Here is a 22289-nt window from a genome sequence, read left to right on the forward strand (position 1 = left end):
GTTGGCAATACCATTTATGGAGGTGGTCAATTGTTCGTAGAACATGTTTTTCACTGACTCCTCTGCTTCTTCGGTGGGTGCGTAACATTGAATAATGGTGACAAATTTTTTAATATGGGAATAGAACCGCGCTGTGAGTATAAATAGTGGTGGTTTATTGAAATGCTTAGAAATACCAAACGCAAAAGCAACAACATACGCATAAGTACATAAAAAATTCCAAAGAAATACAACATACTTTAATAAAGGAAAAACGGAATGGAATAAATTATAAAAAACTCACTTAAAAAATATATAGAAACGCTTCTCCTTAGTTGTAAAATAAAACACATTCTCCTCAAAGTTGAAATCATCAGCGGAAATCGGCATCTGGAATCAAATCTTAAAACGTATAGTTCCAAAATCTGAGTCCAATCGGATAAGAAGTAAAAAAACATGCAAAAATCCGATGTCTAGACATTACGAAGAAAATAGCTTTGTGAGTGTGTTTCTTTTTATTTTTTTTTATTTTTTTATGCAAAACAAGGCACATTGAATAGGTAATGGTTTCGACATATTGGAATATGTTGTCTTTTTTGTAGGAAATATTTTTTTTTGCAATGTGGTTTGGCACTTTATATTCGAACCGCTGAAGTGATACACTACCTATTCCATGTACCTTGATCCAAAACATAAACAAAACTCATTGGTCATTTCAGAGAATTATTGTTTTTTGCTCCTTCACTCTTTCATGTGTTTCTAAATGAAATTGAGATAATAAAATATTTTTGGTTAATATACATTTTATTGTTTATCTACAGTAAATTTTACTTATATTAAATTAAGGAATTCTAAATGGGACAACGATTGCTTCTTTGTGATCTATTTTAATGTTTGCCAAAGCACGATGCACCTTCTCGATAGCAGCATTCATCTACAAATAGAAATACAATTAAAATTAACTTATATAATATAAAGAAAAAACCTATACATATATTTAAAATGTAAAAATAAATATAACAAAATTCCTAGATTAAAACAATAAAAAATCATGGTAAAAGCCTTTAAATTAGCACACACAATTTTGTGTGTGTGTGTGTTTTTTAGTACGTACTATAGCGATTTGGTTTAATCTGTTAAAGTCAATTTATATCAATACACATTTTAGTAATAGAGTTGGGAAACATTCTATATTTAAATGACCAAAAAGTTTGAAACCATTGTAGGGCTAAATAACATGCTTTTGTACTTTGATAAATATCCAGCTGTTCAATAAATACATATCAATTGTCTGATTCGACATGTAACTAGTTACTCATTGATCTATTTACTTACACCCAAAAATGGCACACAATAGCTTGCTTTTGTCACTTGAAAAGAGCTTCTCTGCCAATTCTCTAGTTACAGGTCATGCGGTGTGTAATATACTACTTTATAGACTACTGATGGATAGCGTAATATACAATTTTTCTCTCTTGAAATTATTTTTCAAAATTATGTCCCTTATTGAATTTTTGTTCCATTTTTTATTAAATAGCTGATAAACAACAAAACATACAAAAAATATTTTTTTTTAAATTGGACCAACATTAAAAAATTATAGTTTTTATAGAATTCGACTTTTTCATGGCGCGATATCTCCGGAGCCGTTGGACAAAAAAATCTGAAAACACCACAGCCTCATAATATCACAGACATAGGTTAGGTTAGGTTTAGGATGCGCAGCTGCCGCGCTGGCAGCCACTCCACTCGGAGACCTTGAGGTCCATTGTGATCATCCTGACTATTGAAGTATATGTGTTGTATGTGATGAAGTGATTATAGATGCTGCTGTATGGTGAAGTGTGAATGTACATAGAAGGTGATGGTGTGAAGTAGAAGTGTGATATGTTGTTTATTATGGATGAGTTATTTGATGTTACGTGTGGTGATGATGGTGTACAAGAGTCATGAGCTATGATGTATGTTCTGAATGGTGCCTATTGTCTGCATATGTTGATACAAGGCTGTTGATGATGATGAAGTGTGCGGTTGTGGATTTTATGGATGGATGATGGATAGTGTTGAAGGGAAGATTCACTGTGGACTATGGATGAGATGATATTAGATGCTGCTATGTGGTGATGTGTGAGTGTTGATGATGTTGATGTGTAGTGGGAAGTGTGATGTGATTATTGCTATTGGCGAGGCTGCATAATGTTGCGTGACTACAGAACACAGACATACACCAACAGCGACTCATATTGCAAATTTCAGACTTGACTTCTGGTTTTACCCCTTCAGTAACACAGCATTTCCTTCCATTACGAATTTTCCATCACTAAACTTTATATCACCCCTTTACAACAACAATAACGCTAGAACCAGAGTTCGAAAATAAACAGTACACTAACATAGTGTACCGCTCCGAGTACAGTATCACTAAAATATTTTTAGCGTTAGTGTTCCGGAACACAAACACTAAAAAATATTTTAGTGATACTGTTCCGGATCACAACGACAAATGTAGTGTACCACATTTTGGTACACTAAAAACGTTGGGTACCGCAGTCGGAACACTAAAAATCGTAGTGCTCCGCAGTCGGAGCACTAAAATTCGTAGTGCTCCGCAGTCGGAACACTAAAAATCGTAGTGCTCCGCAGTCGGAGCACTAAAAATCGTAGTGTTCCGCAGTCGGAGCACTAAAAAATCGTTGTGTACCACATGTCGGAACACTAAAAAAACGTAATGATAATGTACCAACCACGAGTTTATTACGATTTGCGAGGAAAATTAAATATTTATAATTTTTGAGATAAGTACAAATTAAGACATAAAAACTCAGATGTACCTCTTATATACATTTTAATTAATAACGTTGGGAACTTATGTAGAAAATATGAAAAACATTGATTCGGTGGTTGTACAATTGCGCACTAAAAATTGTAGTTTTCTGACTGTAGATATGTACATAAAAAATAGCACACATGAGTTTATTATGATTTGTGAGGAAAATTAAATATTTTATATATTTTTTTTTAATAAATACAAATTAAAAATAAAATTTAATTGAACACGTGAAAAACGCCTGTTTTGATTTTTGGACAATGGATAAATAAAAATCGTAGTGCTCGCCTGCGGAGTACGGAGTACTACAAATCGTAGTGTTTCGACTGCCGGATCACTAAAAATCGTAGTGTTCCGGCTGCCGGATCACTAAAAATTTTAGTGTTTCGACGGCCGGATCTCTAAAAATCGAAAGTCGGCACACTACGATTTTTAGTGATCCGGCAGTAGGAACACTACGATTTTTAGTGCACCACAGTCGAATACTACGAATACTACGATTTAGTGCTCCATTGTCCAAAAATCAAATCAGATATTTTACACATTTACTTCTAATTTGTATTTATTTATCCTAAAAACATAAAATATTTAATATCCCTCATAAATCATAAATACCTTAACGTTATTTTTAGCGTTTCGGCTCGTGGTACGCTACGATTTTTAGTGCTCCGACAGTCGGAACACTACGATTTTTAGTGTTCTGCAGTCGAACACTACGATTTTTAGTGCTCCATTGTCCAAAAACCAAACCAAACATACATGGATGTAACATTTTATCTTCATTTTTATGAATCAATTTTAACCAAATATTTCATTTTCCTAAGAAAGCATAATTCCTTTGTTATTTTTTAGTGTTCCAACACGTGGTGCACTACGGTTTTTAGTGATCCGGCAGTCGGAACACTAACGATTTTTAGTGCTCCTGCACGACAATTTTTGTGCTTCATTCCACAAAAACTAAATATTGTTTTTTCATAATTTTGACCAAATGTCGCAATGTGTTTAACTAATTTAAACATACATGGATGTAACAGTTTATCTTAATTTTTATTTGATCAAATTTAACCAAATATTTAATTTTCCTAAGAAAACATAATACCTTTATTATTTTTTAGTGTTCCAACACGTGGTGCACTATTATTTTTAGTGATCCGGCAGTCGGAACACTAACATTTTTGGTGCTCCGCAGTCGGAACACTAAAATTTTTAGTGCTCCGCAGTCGGAGCACTACGATTTTTAGTGCTCCGGCAGTCGGAACACTAACATTTTTAGTGCTCCGCAGTCGGAACACTACGATTTTTAGTCCTCCGCAGTCGGTGCACTACGATTTTTAGTGCTCCGGCATGCGGTACACTACGATTTTCGTTGTGTTCCGGTACAGTATCACTAAAATATTTTTTAGTGTTTGTGTTCCGGAGCGGTACACTATCGTAGTGTACCTATCCACCTTGGTACGGTACAGAACGGTACGGTACGATACCATAGTGTTTATTTTCGAACACTGGCTAGAACAAGGTTCTAGCTTCAGCGGTTTTGTCAACAACCCGATTAGGTCCGCAAATTTTTCGGCATTCAAAATGGGCATAAAAATCCACGTTTTCGTATATCTCCATATAACGGTACCCCTCTACATAGTGTATTTTAAGAATAGAACAAATCTATATTGTCCAATTTTCTTTAAATTTGGACCTTGAATACTCAGGGATATAAAAGTTTAATTTAAAAATGTACACTTTAATCCAGGTTTATTTTATTAGAAGAGATATTTTGAAGATTTAGAGTATTTTGAAGATTTTATGCAAATTTCAAACGAATTTGTGGCATTTTTACAAAAATGTAGGCCTTTTTATTATCAGGATTAAAAACTTTCTAATTAACAAAATTGTCGCATTGGACCACGTTTTCAAATTAACATACTTAAGCGGTCAGAACAAAAAACATTTTTTGAAAACATAATTTCAGTACATTATTTAGAAACGCCTTCGCGTTAACATAAAATCAATGGAACAATATTCAGTACAATTTTTCAAACTCAGAACTTTATCACAAATTTTAGAGTAATCTTCATAACAAATATTTTTCCATTTCGTATTTTTTGCACAAATAGCGTATTTCCAAATTATTTAATCCCAGCTTTGTTCCCACACCCAACACCAAATTTAGTAATTTTCGTTCCCCTATAGTAGGTATTTCTCACCTTAACCGTTTACACAATACCAAAATGGTTTTGGTACAAACATGTTACCAAACTTTTCGTACACATAGTTAAAGATTTCAAAAATTACTTCCAAATACTTAACATACATACGTATATCCCAACCGCAATTCACTTTTCCAGCTTTATCTGTTCCCGTGAAACCAGTTATAATACTATTTAGTACTTTTTGTATAAATAAGTAAGAATTTTCAAAACCTTCTCCCTACCTCCACTCTAAACACCAATTGCTAATCTAATACCGAATTTCAAAATTCCAGTTCTACCCCTTTACAAAATCACAAATTGAACAAAATTCTGTACCATATAGCAAATACCAAAAGGTACCATTTAGCACTTTTCGTACACGACTTTCCAAAACCTACTTTCATATCTCAGCTCTATCCGTTTACCTAAATCCAAATTATAGCCAATGTAGTTCCATTTAGCACTTTTCCATAAGTACGCATTTCCAAAACTACCTTAATCCTACACTCCAACAGTAATCTGTTCACGCAAATACAAATTGTATCGAATTTAGTACCATTTAGTACGATTTTCCAAAGCTACCTCCATATCTCAATTCTACATTCCAACAGTAATCGTAATTCCAAATTTCAGGATTCCAGCTCTATCCGTTCACCCAAATCCAAATCATACTAAACTCACTACCATTTAGGACCTTTCTTTCTTATTCTTCATCTGTGACCCTCATTCCAAATTTCAGGATTTCAGCTCTATTCGTTAACCCAAATCAAAATTACACTAAATTTAGTACCATTTAATACTTTTCGTACACTTATAGTTCGAATTTCCAAATACCTTTCATTGTTACTCTTTATAAGTGACCCTCATTCCAAATTTCAGGATTCCAGCTCTATCCGTTCACCAAAATTCAAATTGTACTAAATTTAGTACCATTTGGTACTTTTCGTATCCTTATAGTTCGGATTTCCAAAAACCTTTCATTGTTACTCTTCATCAGTGACCCTCATTCCAAATTTCAGGATTCCAGCTCAAACCGTTCACCAAAATCCAAATTATACTAAATTTAGTACCATTTAGTACTTTTCGTACACTTATAGTTCGAATTTCCAAAAACATTTCATTGTTACTCTTCATCAGTGACCCTCATTCCAAATTTCAGGATTCCAGCTCAAACCGTTCACCCAAATCCAAATTGTACTAAATTTAGTACTTTTCGTGCACTTATAGTTCGAATTTCCAAAAACCTTTCATTGTTACTCTTCATCAGTGACCCTCATTCCAAAGTTCAGGATTTAGTACCATTTAGTACTCTTCGTACACTTATAGTTCGAATTTCCAAAAACCCTTAGGTGCATCTTTCTAATGTCATGTTCATACCAGTACTTTAATTCCCTTGCTCGCTCTCACAATTACGTATACGAATTAAGCCGTTCATATGAACTGGAAAATACTTTTCTTTCCTTCAAACATAGATTTTTTTAAATTCTCTTCTTTTCATTCATGTTTTCTATTTTTACTTAAAACTAGCGGACCCGACGAACTTCGTCTCGCTATTAAGGAATAACATTTCATACAAAAACTCAATTTTCGATTTTTCCAATTTTCCGACTTTTCCAGAGAGATTTTCCAAAATTTTCTTCCGTAAAGACCTTCTCCTCGAAAATACGAATAACTGACAAAAAATTTTACAGAAATCGGCCTAGCCGTTCTCATTTTATGAATTACTATACATTTTTTACACCATTTTTATATATATAAGATTGTGGTGTTTTCAACACATTTTTCAAATTATCTATTTTCAAAATTAACGAGAGAGAGACCTGCCAAAATAACTTTTTGGTATACAGACTTTCAGGCAGGCATTTGATTTCAGTTTAGAGATGCAACTGCAATGGAAGAGAAGACAACATGTACTATGATTTGAATGTACACTAATCGTTCCACCGTTTACTTTTCATTCATGTTTTGTAGATTATCTAAAAATGTTGGTGTTTTTCATTAATTTTTAAATTTTGAATTTTGTTTGTCAAAATTAATTTATTTCGATAAATACGCTCATTTGTTAGAGATGGGACATATTTTACCGTCGCACGGTGGTCGAAAGCACTAATCTAGCGGCGCGAAATTAATAACTTGCAAACGTATTGAGATACGTCACTGAAATTTGGCACAAACTCAGCTTGTACCTGTACCTGTTATTGATATAGCCCCCATGTAACCGTACCTCCCAATTTAAGGTATCTTGAATATCATGACCACATTTTTAAACCAACTTGGCTGTAATTTTGCATTCCGTGTTCTCACTGCGTATAAAATCTTCTTACAAAACATTTTCAACACGGATTTATGTTTCGATGTAGCCCCTTTTATGGTACCCCCGATTCGTTGAATTTTTACTTGTTATCCCATATTTAACAACATATTTAGCTATAATATGGTATTATAATGTCTCCGGGGGTAGAAATCCTCCTTGCAAATATTTCTCAAGATAGGTCCATATTTTGATTTAGCTCCCATACAAATGCACAGCTAAATTTGTATGAATTTCATGCAAAATCTCTTTTTTTTAAAGTGCCGTCATCAAAAGATTTGCAAATATTTGCAGCCCTAATGTGGTTATTCCGTATCCAGAGAGTCCAATTTCTTTCCCCAAAAAATAATCGAACCTAAGTTCGGCTAAGTTTACAAGATGCACTCTGTGGAACAAGCGCGTACAACCCATAAAAACACAAAAAAATTGAACTTTTGGAAAATTTATTGCTATATAACTAAGTACCTCCAGACCCCAAACTAATTTTTATAATTTAAATTTCACCCTCTGCTATTAATTGAATATAAATCTTGTCCAGTTTCATTACGAAAGCATTTAACATTTAAACAGATATGAAGTTAATTTTTTTGCAACAATTTTTTAAAATCTGATGCAACAAAAACTCTTGTATTTGATAGTGAATAACTGAGTGAATATTTACAACAACAACAAGTGAGCCAAGGCTATAGTCGGGTCGGGGCCGACTATGTGATACCCTACACCACTTCCCCTGTGCATAAGCTTTTGACTGGTAAAATTCAAAATATTAAAATTGGGATAGCTTAGCGCCTTTGCTCTGAATGTCTTCATTAATACAGGTCAATTTAATTGAAACGCGTTTAAGTGCATCGTCAGAATAACTCAAATAAAAAAATAGAAAAGTGGGATGTATGCCAACCATCAACCATCACATTCCGACCCCTGAATAATATCCGACCATTACCAAAATCAATAGGTTTATTCCTCTGTGGGACCCCCATTAACACCCAAAATTTCGTAACGATCCAATCAAAATTACGACGTGTAGCGTGATTATAAAAAATTAAAAAATATGACGTATTACCGACTATTGCTATATCTCCGTTATTTGGCCTTATACGCCAACATGCTTTATATCATTGTAAAGATGGGATTTTCTACATTCATAGTCGGACTTTGCTTTTGGAAGGTCCCCAACCAATGCTGTGCTATTCGTCATTATTATTAAAATCGCAAAAATGAGAAGTTGTGTTTTAATAGCGGCTATTGCGATATCTTCATAGTTTTACCACCTACGACAACCTACGTTACATCGTTGCAAAGGCGATATTTTCTACTTTCATCAGCAGGTTTTGCTTTTAATATACCCCTTATAGAAGCGGAGATATTCGCTTTGAAATAAAACGTTGACTTTTTCTCCAAATAAGTTGTTTGCCCATTCCGACCCCTGAATATTATCCGACCATCACCAAAATCAATAGGCTTTTTCCCCTGCGGGACCCTCATCAACATCCAAAATTTGGAGAAGATCCGATCAAAATTGCGACCTGTAGCGTGATTACAAGGTTTAGATGGACAGACGGACGGACTGACGGACGGACACACATAGCCAGATCAACTCAGCTCGTCGAGACATTCATTTTGGTATATATAAGTATGGGTCTACGACCATTATTTCGATGCGTTACAAACTTTTTGGCCAAAACCAACTTATAATACCCTCCCCACATAGTGGTGTAGGGTATAAAAATTAAAAAACAAAATCTTTGTCTGCGAAGTGTCTGTAATCGATACAATGGAAAATATTTCGCAATTTTATAGTTCGATTTTTTGACTTTTGCGCCGCTAGATCAGTGGTTTCGACCAGTGTACGTCGTTCGGAGAGTAATTAAATTGAACAATGTACAAAAATCGTTCTTCGCTCTCAGAATTTTGTATGGAAAATTAAGTAATTAATACGTAATTCGTCAGTATGAACAAGGCATAACTCTCCATCTGTGACCCTCATTCCAAATTTCAGAATTTTAGCTCTTCCCGTTTGCCCAATAAAAAGTGTAACTTATTTAGTATCTTTTAGTACTTTAGTACCCTTCTAGTTCGAATTTCCAAAAACCCAGCCTTATCTCACCCCTACACACCAACAACCACCCACACCTAGCTTCAGCCGTTTCGCCTGGGCGTTGATGAATCAGTCAGTCAGTCACTCACCTCACTGCTCTTTTATATACATGTATACATATAGATATATCGGCAAAAAATTGCAAAATTGAGTTTTCCTTTAAAAAATCAAAAAAAAAAATTTTTGATGCTACGTCAATGATTTTTGGGGATATAAAAGTTTAGTTTAAAAATGTCCACTTTAATCCAGGTTTATTTTATTAGAAGAGATAATTTGAAGATTTAGAGTATTTTGAAGATTTTATGCAAATTTCAAACGAATTTGTGGCATGAAAGGTTACAAAAACTTTTTTACAAAAATGTAGGCCTTTTTATTATCAGGATTAAAAACTTTCTAATTAACAAAATTGTCGCATTGGACCACGTTTTCAAATTAACATACTTAAGCGGTCAGAACAAAAAACATTTTTTGAAAACATAATTTCAGTACATTATTTAGAAACGCCTTCGCGTTAACATAAAATCAATGGAACAATATTCAGTACAATTTTTCAAACTCAGAACTTTATCACAAATTTTAGAGTAATCTTCATAACAAATATTTTTCCATTTCGTATTTTTTGCACAAATAGCGTATTTCCAAATTATTTAATCCCAGCTTTGTTCCCACGCCCAACACCAAATTTAGTAATTTTCGTTCCCCTATAGTAGGTGTTTCTCACCTTAACCGTTTACACAATACCAAAATGGTTTTGGTACAAACATGTTACCAAACTTTTCGTACACATAGTTAAAGATTTCAAAAATTACTTCCAAATACTTAACATACATACGTATATCCCAACCGCAATTCACTTTTCCGGCTTTATCTGTTCCCGTGAAACCAGTTATAATACTATTTAGTACTTTTTGTATAAATAAGTAAGAATTTTCAAAACCTCCTCCCTACCTCCACTCTAAACACCAATAGCTAATCTAATACCGAATTTCAAAATTCCAGTTCTACCCCTTTACAAAATCACAAATTGAACAAAATTCTGTACCATATAGCAAATACCAAAAGGTACCAAATTTTCTACCATTTAGCACTTTTCGTACACGACTTTCCAAAAACTGCTTTCATATCTCAGCTCTATCCGTTCACCTAAATCCAAATTATAGCCAATGTAGTTCCATTTAGCACTTTTCCATAAGTACGCATTTCCAAAACTACCTTAATCCTACACTCCAACAGTAATCTGTTCACGCAAATACAAATTGTATCGAATTTAGTACCATTTAGTATGATTTTCCAAAGCTACCTCCATATCTCAATTCTACATTCCAACAGTAATCGTAATTCCAAATTTCAGGATTCCAGCTCTATCCGTTCACCCAAATCCAACTCATACTAAACTCACTACCATTTAGGACCTTTCTTTCTTATTCTTCATCTGTGACCCTCATTCCAAATTTCAGGATTCCAGCTCTATTCGTTAACCCAAATCAAAATTACACTAAATTTAGTACCATTTAATACTTTTCGTACACTTATAGTTCGAATTTCCAAAAACCTTTCATTGTTACTCTTTATCAGTGACCCTCATTCCAAATTTCAGGATTCCAGCTCTATCCGTTCACCAAAATTCAAATTGTACTAAATTTAGTACCATTTGGTACTTTTCGTATCCTTATAGTTCGGATTTCCAAAAACCTTTCATTGTTACTCTTCATCAGTGACCCTCATTCCAAATTTCAGGATTCCAGCTCAAACCGTTCACCAAAATCCAAATTATACTAAATTTAGTACCATTTAGTACTTTTCGTACACTTATAGTTCGAATTTCCAAAAACATTTCATTGTTACTCTTCATCAGTGACCCTCATTCCAAATTTCAGGATTCCAGCTCAAACCGTTCACCCAAATCCAAATTGTACTAAATTTAGTACTTTTCGTGCACATATAGTTCGAATTTCCAAAAACCTTTCATTGTTACTCTTCATCAGTGACCCTCATTCCAAAGTTCAGGATTTAGTACCATTTAGTACTCTTTGTACACTTATAGTTCGAATTTCCAAAAACCCTTAGGTGCATCTTTCTAATGTCATGTTCATACCAGTACTTTAATTCCCTTGCTCGCTCTCACAATTTCAAATTATCTATTTTCAAAATTAACGAGAGAGAGACCTGCCAAAATAACTTTTTGGTATACAGACTTTCAGGCAGGCATTTGATTTCAGTTTAGAGATGCAACTGCAATGGAAGAGAAGACAACATGTACTATGATTTGAATGTACACTAATCGTTCCACCGTTTACTTTTCATTCATGTTTTGTAGATTATCTAAAAATGTTGGTGTTTTTCATTAATTTTTAAATTTTGAATTTTGTTTGTCAAAATTAATTTATTTCGATAAATACGCTCATTTGTTAGAGATGGGACATATTTTACCGTCGTTCGGAGAGTAATTTAAATTGAACAATGTACAAAAATCGTTCTTCGCTCTCAGAATTTTGTATGGAAAATTAAGTAATTAATACGTAATTCGTCAGTATGAACAAGGCATAACTCTCCATCTGTGACCCTCATTCCAAATTTCAGAATTTTAGCTCTTCCCGTTTGCCCAATAAAAAGTATAATTTATTTAGTACCTTTTAGTACTTTAGTACCCTTCTAGTTCGAATTTCCAAAAACCCAGCCTTATCTCACCCCTACACACCAACAACCACCCACACCTAGCTTCAGCCGTTTCGCCTGGGCGTTGATGAATCAGTCAGTCAGTCACTCACCTCACTGCTCTTTTATATACATGTATACATATAGATATATCGGCAAAAATTGCAAAATTGAGTTTTCCTTTAAAAAAAATCAAAAAAAAAAAAATTTGATTTTTGGGGATATAAAAGTTTAATTTAAAAATGTCCACTTTAATCCAGGTTTATTTTATTAGAAGAGATATTTTGAAGATTTAGAGTATTTTGAAGATTTTATGCAAATTTCAAACGAATTTTTGGCATGAAAGGTTAGAAAAACTTTTTTACAAAAATGTAGGCCTTTTTATTATCCGGATTAAAAACTTTCTAATTAACAAAATTGTCGCAAAGCGGTCAGAACAAAAAACATTTTTTGAAAACATAATTTCAGTACATTATTTAGAAACGCCTTCGCGTTAACATAAAATCAATGGAACAATATTCAGTACAATTTTTCAAACTCAGAACTTTATCACAAATTTTAGAGTAATCTTCATAACAAATATTTTTCCATTTCGTATTTTTTGCACAAATAGCGTATTTCCAAATTATTTAATCCCAGCTTTGTTCCCACACCCAACACCAAATTTAGTAATTTTCGTTCCCCTATAGTAGGTATTTCTCACCTTAACCGTTTACACAATACCAAAATGATTTTGGTACAAACATGTTACCAAACTTTTCGTACACATAGTTAAAGATTTCAAAAATTACTTCCAAATACTTAACATACATACGTATATCCCAACCGCAATTCACTTTTCCGGCTTTATCTGTTCCCGTGAAACCAGTTATAATACTATTTAGTACTTTTTTGTATAAATAAGTAAGAATTTTCAAAACCTCCTCCCTACCTCCACTCTAAACACCAATTGCTAATCTAATACCGAATTTCAAAATTCCAGTTCTACCCCTTTACAAAATCACAAATTGAACAAAATTCTGTACCATACAGCAAATACCAAAAGGTACCAAATTTTCTACCATTTAGCACTTTTCGTACACGACTTTCCAAAAACTGCTTTCATATCTCAGCTCTATCCGTTCACCTAAATCCAAATTATAGCCAATGTAGTTCCATTTAGCACTTTTCCATAAGTACGCATTTCCAAAACTACCTTAATCCTACACTCCAACAGTAATCTGTTCACGCAAATACAAATTGTATCGAATTTAGTACCATTTAGTACGATTTTCCAAAGCTACCTCCATATCTCAATTCTACATTCCAACAGTAATCGTAATTCCAAATTTCAGGATTCCAGCTCTATCCGTTCACCCAAATCCAAATCATACTAAACTCACTACCATTTAGGACCTTTCTTTCTTATTCTTCATCTGTGACCCTCATTCCAAATTTCTGGATTTCAGCTCTATTCGTTAACCCAAATCAAAATTACACTAAATTTAGTACCATTTAATACTTTTCGTACACTTATAGTTCGAATTTCCAAAAACCTTTCATTGTTACTCTTTATTAGTGACCCTCATTCCAAATTTCAGGATTCCAGCTCTATCCGTTCACCAAAATTCAAATTGTACTAAATTTAGTACCATTTGGTACTTTTCGTATCCTTATAGTTCGGATTTCCAAAAACCTTTCATTTTACTCTTCATCAGTGACCCTCATTCCAAATTTCAGGATTCCAGCTCAAACCGTTCACCAAAATCCAAATTATACTAAATTTAGTACCATTTAGTACTTTTCGTACACTTATAGTTCGAATTTCCAAAAACATTTCATTGTTACTCCTCATCAGTGACCCTCATTCCAAATTTCAGGATTCCAGCTCAAACCGTTCACCCAAATCCAAATTGTACTAAATTTAGTACTTTTCGTGCACTTATAGTTCGAATTTCCAAAAACCCTTAGGTGCATCTTTCTAATGTCATGTTCATACCAGTACTTTAATTCCCTTGCTCGCTCTCACAATTACGTATACGAATTAAGCCGTTCATATGAACTGGGAAATACTTTTCTTTCCTTCAAACATAGTTTTTTTTTTTTAAATTCTCTTCTTTTCATTCATGTTTTCTATTTTTACTTAAAATTGTGGTGTTTTCAACACATTTTCAAATTATCTATTTTCAAAATTAACGAGAGAGAGACCTGCCAAAATAACTTTTTGGTATACAGACTTTCAGGCAGGCATTTGATTTTAGTTAAGAGATGCAACTGCAGTGGAAGAAAAGACAACATGTACTATGATTTGAATGTACACTAATCGTTCCACCGTTTACTTTTCATTCATGTTTTGTAGATAAACATGAATGAAAAGTAAACGGTGGAACGATTAGTGTACATTCAAATCATAGTACATGTTGTCTTTTCTTCCACTGCAGTTGCATCTCTTAACTAAAATCAAATGCCTGCCTGAAAGTCTGTATACCTACCTACATTATCTAAAAATGTTGGTGTTTTTCATTAATTTTTAAATTTTGAATTTTGTTTGTCAAAATTAATTTATTTCGATAAATACGCTAATTTGTTAGAGATGGGACATATTTTACCGTCGTTCGGAGAGTAATTTAAATTGAACAATGTACAAAAATCGTTCTTCGCTCTCAGAATTTTGTATGGAAAATTAAGTAATTAATACGTAATTCGTCAGTATGAACAAGGCATAACTCTCCATCTGTGACCCTCATTCCAAATTTCAGAATTTTAGCTCTTCCCGTTTGCCCAATAAAAAGTGTAATTTATTTAGTACATTTTAGTACTTTAGTACCCTTCTAGTTCGAATTTCCAAAAACCCAGCCTTATCTCACCCCTACACACCAACAACCACCCACACCTAGCTTCAGCCGTTTCGCCTGGGCGTTGATGAATCAGTCAGTCAGTCACTCACCTCACTGCTCTTTTATATACATGTATACATATAGATATATCGGCAAAAAATTGCAAAATTGAGTTTTCCTTTAAAAAAAAAAAAAATCAAAAAAAAAATTTTTTTTGATGCTACGTCAATGATTTTTGGGGATATAAAAGTTTAATTTAAAAATGTCCACTTTAATCCAGGTTTATTTTATTAGAAGAGATATTTTGAAGATTTAGAGTATTTTGAAGATTTTATGCAAATTTCAAACGAATTTGTGGCATGAAAGGTTAGAAAAACTTTTTTACAAAAATGTAGGCCTTTTTATTATCAGGATTAAAAACTTTCTAATTAAAAAAATTGTCGCATTGGACCACGTTTTCAAATTAACATACTAAAGCGGTCAGAACAAAAAACATTTTTTGAAAACATAATTTCAGTACATTATTTAGAAACGCCTTCGCGTTAACATAAAATCAATGGAACAATATTCAGTACAATTTTTCAAACTCAGAACTTTATCACAAATTTTAGAGTAATCTTCATAACAAATATTTTTCCATTTCGTATTTTTTGCACAAATAGCGTATTTCCAAATTATTTAATCCCAGCTTTGTTCCCACACCCAACACCAAATTTAGTAATTTTCGTTCCCCTATAGTAGGTATTTCTCACCTTAACCGTTTACACAATACCAAAATGATTTTGGTACAAACATGTTACCAAACTTTTCGTACACATAGTTAAAGATTTCAAAAATTACTTCCAAATACTTAACATACATACGTATATCCCAACCGCAATTCACTTTTCCGGCTTTATCTGTTCCCGTGAAACCAGTTGTAATACTATTTAGTACTTTTTGTATAAATAAGTAAGAATTTTCAAAACCTCCTCCCTTCCTCCACTCTAAACACCAATTGCTAATCTAATACCGAATTTCAAAATTCCAGTTCTACCCCTTTACAAAATCACAAATTGAACAAAATTCTGTACCATATAGCAAATACCAAAAGGTACCAAATTTTCTACCATTTAGCACTTTTCGTACACGACTTTCCAAAAACTGCTTTCATATCTCAGCTCTATCCGTTCACCTAAATCCAAATTATAGCCAATGTAGTTCCATTTAGCACTTTTCCATAAGTACGCATTTCCAAAACTACCTTAATCCTACACTCCAACAGTAATCTGTTCACGCAAATACAAATTGTATCGAATTTAGTACCATTTAGTACGATTTTCCAAAGCTACCTCCATATCTCAATTCTACATTCCAACAGTAATCGTAATTCCAAATTTCAGGATTCCAGCTCTATCCGTTCACCCAAATCCAAATCATACTAAACTCACTACCATTTAGGACCTTTCTTTCTTATTCTTCATCTGTGACCCTCATTCCAAATTTCAGGATTCCAGCTCTATTCGTTAACCCAAATCAAAATTACACTAAATTTAGTACCATTTAATACTTTTCGTACACTTATAGTTCGAATTTCCAAAAACCTTTCATTGTTACTCTTTATCAGTGACCCTCATTCCAAATTTCAGGATTCCAGCTCTATCCGTTCACCAAAATTCAAATTGTACTAAATTTAGTACCATTTGGTACTTTTCGTATCCTTATAGTTCGGATTTCCAAAAACCTTTCATTGTTACTCTTCATCAGTGACCCTCATTCCAAATTTCAGGATTCCAGCTCAAACCGTTCACCAAAATCCAAATTATACTAAATTTAGTACAATTTAGTACTTTTCGTACACTTATAGTTCGAATTTCCAAAAACATTTCATTGTTACTCTTCATCAGTGACCCTCATTCCAAATTTCAGGATTCCAGCTCAAACCGTTCACCCAAATCCAAATTGTACTAAATTTAGTACTTTTCGTGCACTTATAGTTCGAATTTCCAAAAACCCTTAGGTGCATCTTTCTAATGTCATGTTCATACCAGTACTTTAATTCCCTTGCTCGCTCTCACAATTACGTATACGAATTAAGCCGTTCATATGAACTGGAAAATACTTTTCTTTCCTTCAAACATAGATTTTTTTTTAAATTCTCTTCTTTTCATTCATGTTTTCTATTTTTACTTAAAATTGTGGTGTTTTCAACACATTTTCAAATTATCTATTTTCAAAATTAACGAGAGAGAGACCTGCCAAAATAACTTTTTGGTATACAGACTTTCAGGCAGGCATTTGATTTTAGTTAAGAGATGCAACTGCAGTGGAAGAAAAGACAACATGTACTATGATTTGAATGTACACTAATCGTTCCACCGTTTACTTTTCATTCATGTTTTGTAGATTATCTAAAAATGTTGGTGTTTTTCATTAATTTTTAAATTTTGAATTTTGTTTGTCAAAATTAATTTATTTCGATAAATACGCTCATTTGTTAGAGATGGGACATATTTTACCGTCGTTCGGAGAGTAATTTAAATTGAACTATGTACAAAAATCGTTCTTCGCTCTCAGAATTTTGTATGGAAAATTAAGTAATTAATACGTAATTCGTCAGTATGAACAAGGCATAACTCTCCATCTGTGACCCTCATTCCAAATTTCAGAATTTTAGCTCTTCCCGTTTGCCCAATAAAAAGTGTAATTTATTTAGTACTTTAGTACCCTTCTAGTTCGAATTTCCAAAAACCCAGCCTTATCTCACCCCTACACACCAACAACCACCCACACCTAGCTTCAGCCGTTTCGCCTGGGCGTTGATGAATCAGTCAGTCAGTCACCTCACTGCTCTTTTATATACATGTATACATATAGATATTTCGGCAAAAAATTGCAAAATTGAGATTTCCTTTAAAAAAAAAAAAAAAAAAAAAAAAAAAATTTTGATGCTACGTCAATGATTTTTGGGGATATAAAAGTTTAATTTAAAAATGTCCACTTTAATCCAGGTTTATTTTATTAGAAGAGATATTTTAAAGATTTAGAGTATTTTGAAGATTTTATGCAAACTTCAAACGAATTTGTGGCATGAAAGGTTACAAAAACTTTTTTACAAAAATGTAGGCCTTTTTATTATCAGGATTAAAAACTTTCTAATTAACAAAATTGTCGCATTGGACCACGTTTTCAAATTAACATACTAAAGCGGTCAGAACAAAAAACATTTTTTGAAAACATAATTTCAGTACATTATTTAGAAACGCCTTCGCGTTAACATAAAATCAATGGAACAATATTCAGTACAATTTTTCAAACTCAGAACTTTATCACAAATTTTAGAGTAATCTTCATAACAAATATTTTTCCATTTCGTATTTTTTGCACAAATAGCGTATTTCCAAATTATTTAATCCCAGCTTTGTTCCCACACCCAACACCAAATTTAGTAATTTTCGTTCCCCTATAGTAGGTATTTCTCACCTTAACCGTTTACACAATACCAAAATGGTTTTGGTACAAACATGTTACCAAACTTTTCGTACACATAGTTATAGATTTCAAAAATTACTTCCAAATACCTAACATACATACGTATATCCCAACCGCAATTCACTTTTCCGGCTTTATCTGTTCCCGTGAAACCAGTTATAATACTATTTAGTACTTTTTGTATAAATAAGTAAGAATTTTCAAAACCTCCTCCCTACCTCCACTCTAAACACCAATTACTAATCTAATACCGAATTTCAAAATTCCAGTTCTACCCCTTTACAAAATCACAAATTGAACAAAATTCTGTACCATATAGCAAATACCAAAAGGTACCAAATTTTCTACCATTTAGCACTTTTCGTACACGACTTTCCAAAAACTGCTTTCATATCTCAGCTCTATCCGTTCACCTAAATCCAAATTATAGCCAATGTAGTTCCATTTAGCACTTTTCCATAAGTACGCATTTCCAAAACTACCTTAATCCTACACTCCAACAGTAATCTGTTCACGCAAATACAAATTGTATCGAATTTAGTACCATTTAGTACGATTTTCCAAAGCTACCTCCATATCTCAATTCTACATTCCAACAGTAATCGTAATTCCAAATTTCAGGATTCCAGCTCTATCCGTTCACCCAAATCCAAATCATACTAAACTCACTACCATTTAGGACCTTTCTTTCTTATTCTTCATCTGTGACCCTCATTCCAAATTTCAGGATTCCAGCTCTATTCGTTAACCCAAATCAAAATTACACTAAATTTAGTACCATTTAATACTTTTCGTACACTTATAGTTCGAATTTCCAAAAACCTTTCATTGTTACTCTTTATCAGTGACCCTCATTCCAAATTTCAGGATTCCAGCTCTATCCGTTCACCAAAATTCAAATTGTACTAAATTTAGTACCATTTGGTACTTTTCGTATCCTTATAGTTCGGATTTCCAAAAACCTTTCATTGTTACTCTTCATCAGTGACCCTCATTCCAAATTTCAGGATTCCAGCTCAAACCGTTCACCAAAATCCAAATTATACTAAATTTAGTACCATTTAGTACTTTTCGTACAGTTATAGTTCGAATTTCCAAAAACATTTCATTGTTACTCTTCATCAGTGACCCTCATTCCAAATTTCAGGATTCCAGCTCAAACCGTTCACCCAAATCCAAATTGTACTAAATTTAGTACAATTTAGTACTTTTCGTGCACATATAGTTCGAATTTCCAAAAACCTTTCATTGTTACTCTTCATCAGTGACCCTCATTCCAAAGTTCAGGATTTAGTACCATTTAGTACTCTTCGTACACTTATAGTTCGAATTTCCAAAAACCCTTAGGTGCATCTTTCTAATGTCATGTTCATACCAGTACTTTAATTCCCTTGCTCGCTCTCACAATTACGTATACGAATTAGGCCGTTCATATGAACTGGAAAATACTTTTCTTTCCTTCAAACATAGATTTTTTTTTTAAATTCTCTTCTTTTCATTCATGTTTTCTATTTTTACTTAAAATTGTGGTGTTTTCAACACATTTTCAAATTATCTATTTTCAAAATTAACGAGAGAGAGACCTGCCAAAATAACTTTTTGGTATACAGACTTTCAGGCAGGCATTTGATTTTAGTTAAGAGATGCAACTGCAGTGGAAGAAAAGACAACATGTACTATGATTTGAATGTACACTAATCGTTCCACCGTTTACTTTTCATTCATGTTTTGTAGATTATCTAAAAATGTTGGTGTTTTTCATTAATTTTTAAATTTTGAATGTTGTTTGTCAAAATTAATTTATTTCGATAAATACGCTCATTTGTTAGAGATGGGACATATTTTACCGTCGTTCGGAGAGTAATTTAAATTGAACTATGTACAAAAATCGTTCTTCGCTCTCAGAATTTTGTATGGAAAATTAAGTAATTAATACGTAATTCGTCAGTATGAACAAGGCATAACTCTCCATCTGTGACCCTCATTCCAAATTTCAGAATTTTAGCTCTTCCCGTTTGCCCAATAAAAAGTGTAATTTATTTAGTACTTTAGTACCCTTCTAGTTCGAATTTCCAAAAACCCAGCCTTATCTCACCCCTACACACCAACAACCACCCACACCTAGCTTCAGCCGTTTCGCCTGGGCGTTGATGAATCAGTCAGTCAGTCACCTCACTGCTCTTTTATATACATGTATACATATAGATATTTCGGCAAAAAATTGCAAAATTGAGATTTCCTTTAAAAAAAAAAAAAAAAAAATTTTGATGCTACGTCAATGATTTTTGGGGATATAAAAGTTTAATTTAAAAATGTCCACTTTAATCCAGGTTTATTTTATTAGAAGAGATATTTTAAAGATTTAGAGTATTTTGAAGATTTTATGCAAACTTCAAACGAATTTGTGGCATGAAAGGTTACAAAAACTTTTTTACAAAAATGTAGGCCTTTTTATTATCAGGATTAAAAACTTTCTAATTAACAAAATTGTCGCATTGGACCACGTTTTCAAATTAACATACTAAAGCGGTCAGAACAAAAAACATTTTTTGAAAACATAATTTCAGTACATTATTTAGAAACGCCTTCGCGTTAACATAAAATCAATGGAACAATATTCAGTACAATTTTTCAAACTCAGAACTTTATCACAAATTTTAGAGTAATCTTCATAACAAATATTTTTCCATTTCGTATTTTTTGCACAAATAGCGTATTTCCAAATTATTTAATCCCAGCTTTGTTCCCACACCCAACACCAAATTTAGTAATTTTCGTTCCCCTATAGTAGGTATTTCTCACCTTAACCGTTTACACAATACCAAAATGGTTTTGGTACAAACATGTTACCAAACTTTTCGTACACATAGTTATAGATTTCAAAAATTACTTCCAAATACCTAACATACATACGTATATCCCAACCGCAATTCACTTTTCCGGCTTTATCTGTTCCCGTGAAACCAGTTATAATACTATTTAGTACTTTTTGTATAAATAAGTAAGAATTTTCAAAACCTCCTCCCTACCTCCACTCTAAACACCAATTACTAATCTAATACCGAATTTCAAAATTCCAGTTCTACCCCTTTACAAAATCACAAATTGAACAAAATTCTGTACCATATAGCAAATACCAAAAGGTACCAAATTTTCTACCATTTAGCACTTTTCGTACACGACTTTCCAAAAACTGCTTTCATATCTCAGCTCTATCCGTTCACCTAAATCCAAATTATAGCCAATGTAGTTCCATTTAGCACTTTTCCATAAGTACGCATTTCCAAAACTACCTTAATCCTACACTCCAACAGTAATCTGTTCACGCAAATACAAATTGTATCGAATTTAGTACCATTTAGTACGATTTTCCAAAGCTACCTCCATATCTCAATTCTACATTCCAACAGTAATCGTAATTCCAAATTTCAGGATTCCAGCTCTATCCGTTCACCCAAATCCAAATCATACTAAACTCACTACCATTTAGGACCTTTCTTTCTTATTCTTCATCTGTGACCCTCATTCCAAATTTCAGGATTCCAGCTCTATTCGTTAACCCAAATCAAAATTACACTAAATTTAGTACCATTTAATACTTTTCGTACACTTGTAGTTCGAATTTCCAAAAACCTTTCATTGTTACTCTTTATCAGTGACCCTCATTCCAAATTTCAGGATTCCAGCTCTATCCGTTCACTAAAATTCAAATTGTACTAAATTTAGTACCATTTGGTACTTTTCGTATCCTTATAGTTCGGATTTCCAAAAACCTTTCATTGTTACTCTTCATCAGTGACCCTCATTCCAAATTTCAGGATTCCAGCTCAAACCGTTCACCAAAATCCAAATTATACTAAATTTAGTACCATTTAGTACTTTTCGTACAGTTATAGTTCGAATTTCCAAAAACATTTCATTGTTACTCTTCATCAGTGACCCTCATTCC

General features: G+C 33.1%; 1 protein-coding gene across 3 annotated transcripts in view; it reads right to left on the minus strand.

Moving 5' to 3' along the window:
• Window positions 1-615: 615 nt before the first annotated feature.
• The window catches only part of Lamtor1 (Late endosomal/lysosomal adaptor, MAPK and MTOR activator 1), a 76215-nt gene continuing 54541 nt past the window's right edge, over window positions 616-22289 (minus strand). For 2 of the 3 annotated variants that reach the window (XM_073981504.1, XM_073981502.1), the window contains exon 5: window positions 763-913. In XM_073981504.1, coding sequence (XP_073837605.1) covers window positions 821-913 — 93 coding nt within the window. In that variant the 3' untranslated portion in view covers window positions 763-820. Of the gene's footprint in view, window positions 739-762; window positions 914-22289 lie in introns of those variants that run through there. The other variant, XM_073981503.1, reaches the window with a different exon arrangement.

This window comes from Musca autumnalis, unplaced genomic scaffold (genome assembly GCF_047663935.1).
Source record: "Musca autumnalis isolate F117 unplaced genomic scaffold, ASM4766393v1 scaffold_4, whole genome shotgun sequence".
NCBI classification, from domain to species: Eukaryota; Metazoa; Arthropoda; class Insecta; order Diptera; family Muscidae; genus Musca; species Musca autumnalis.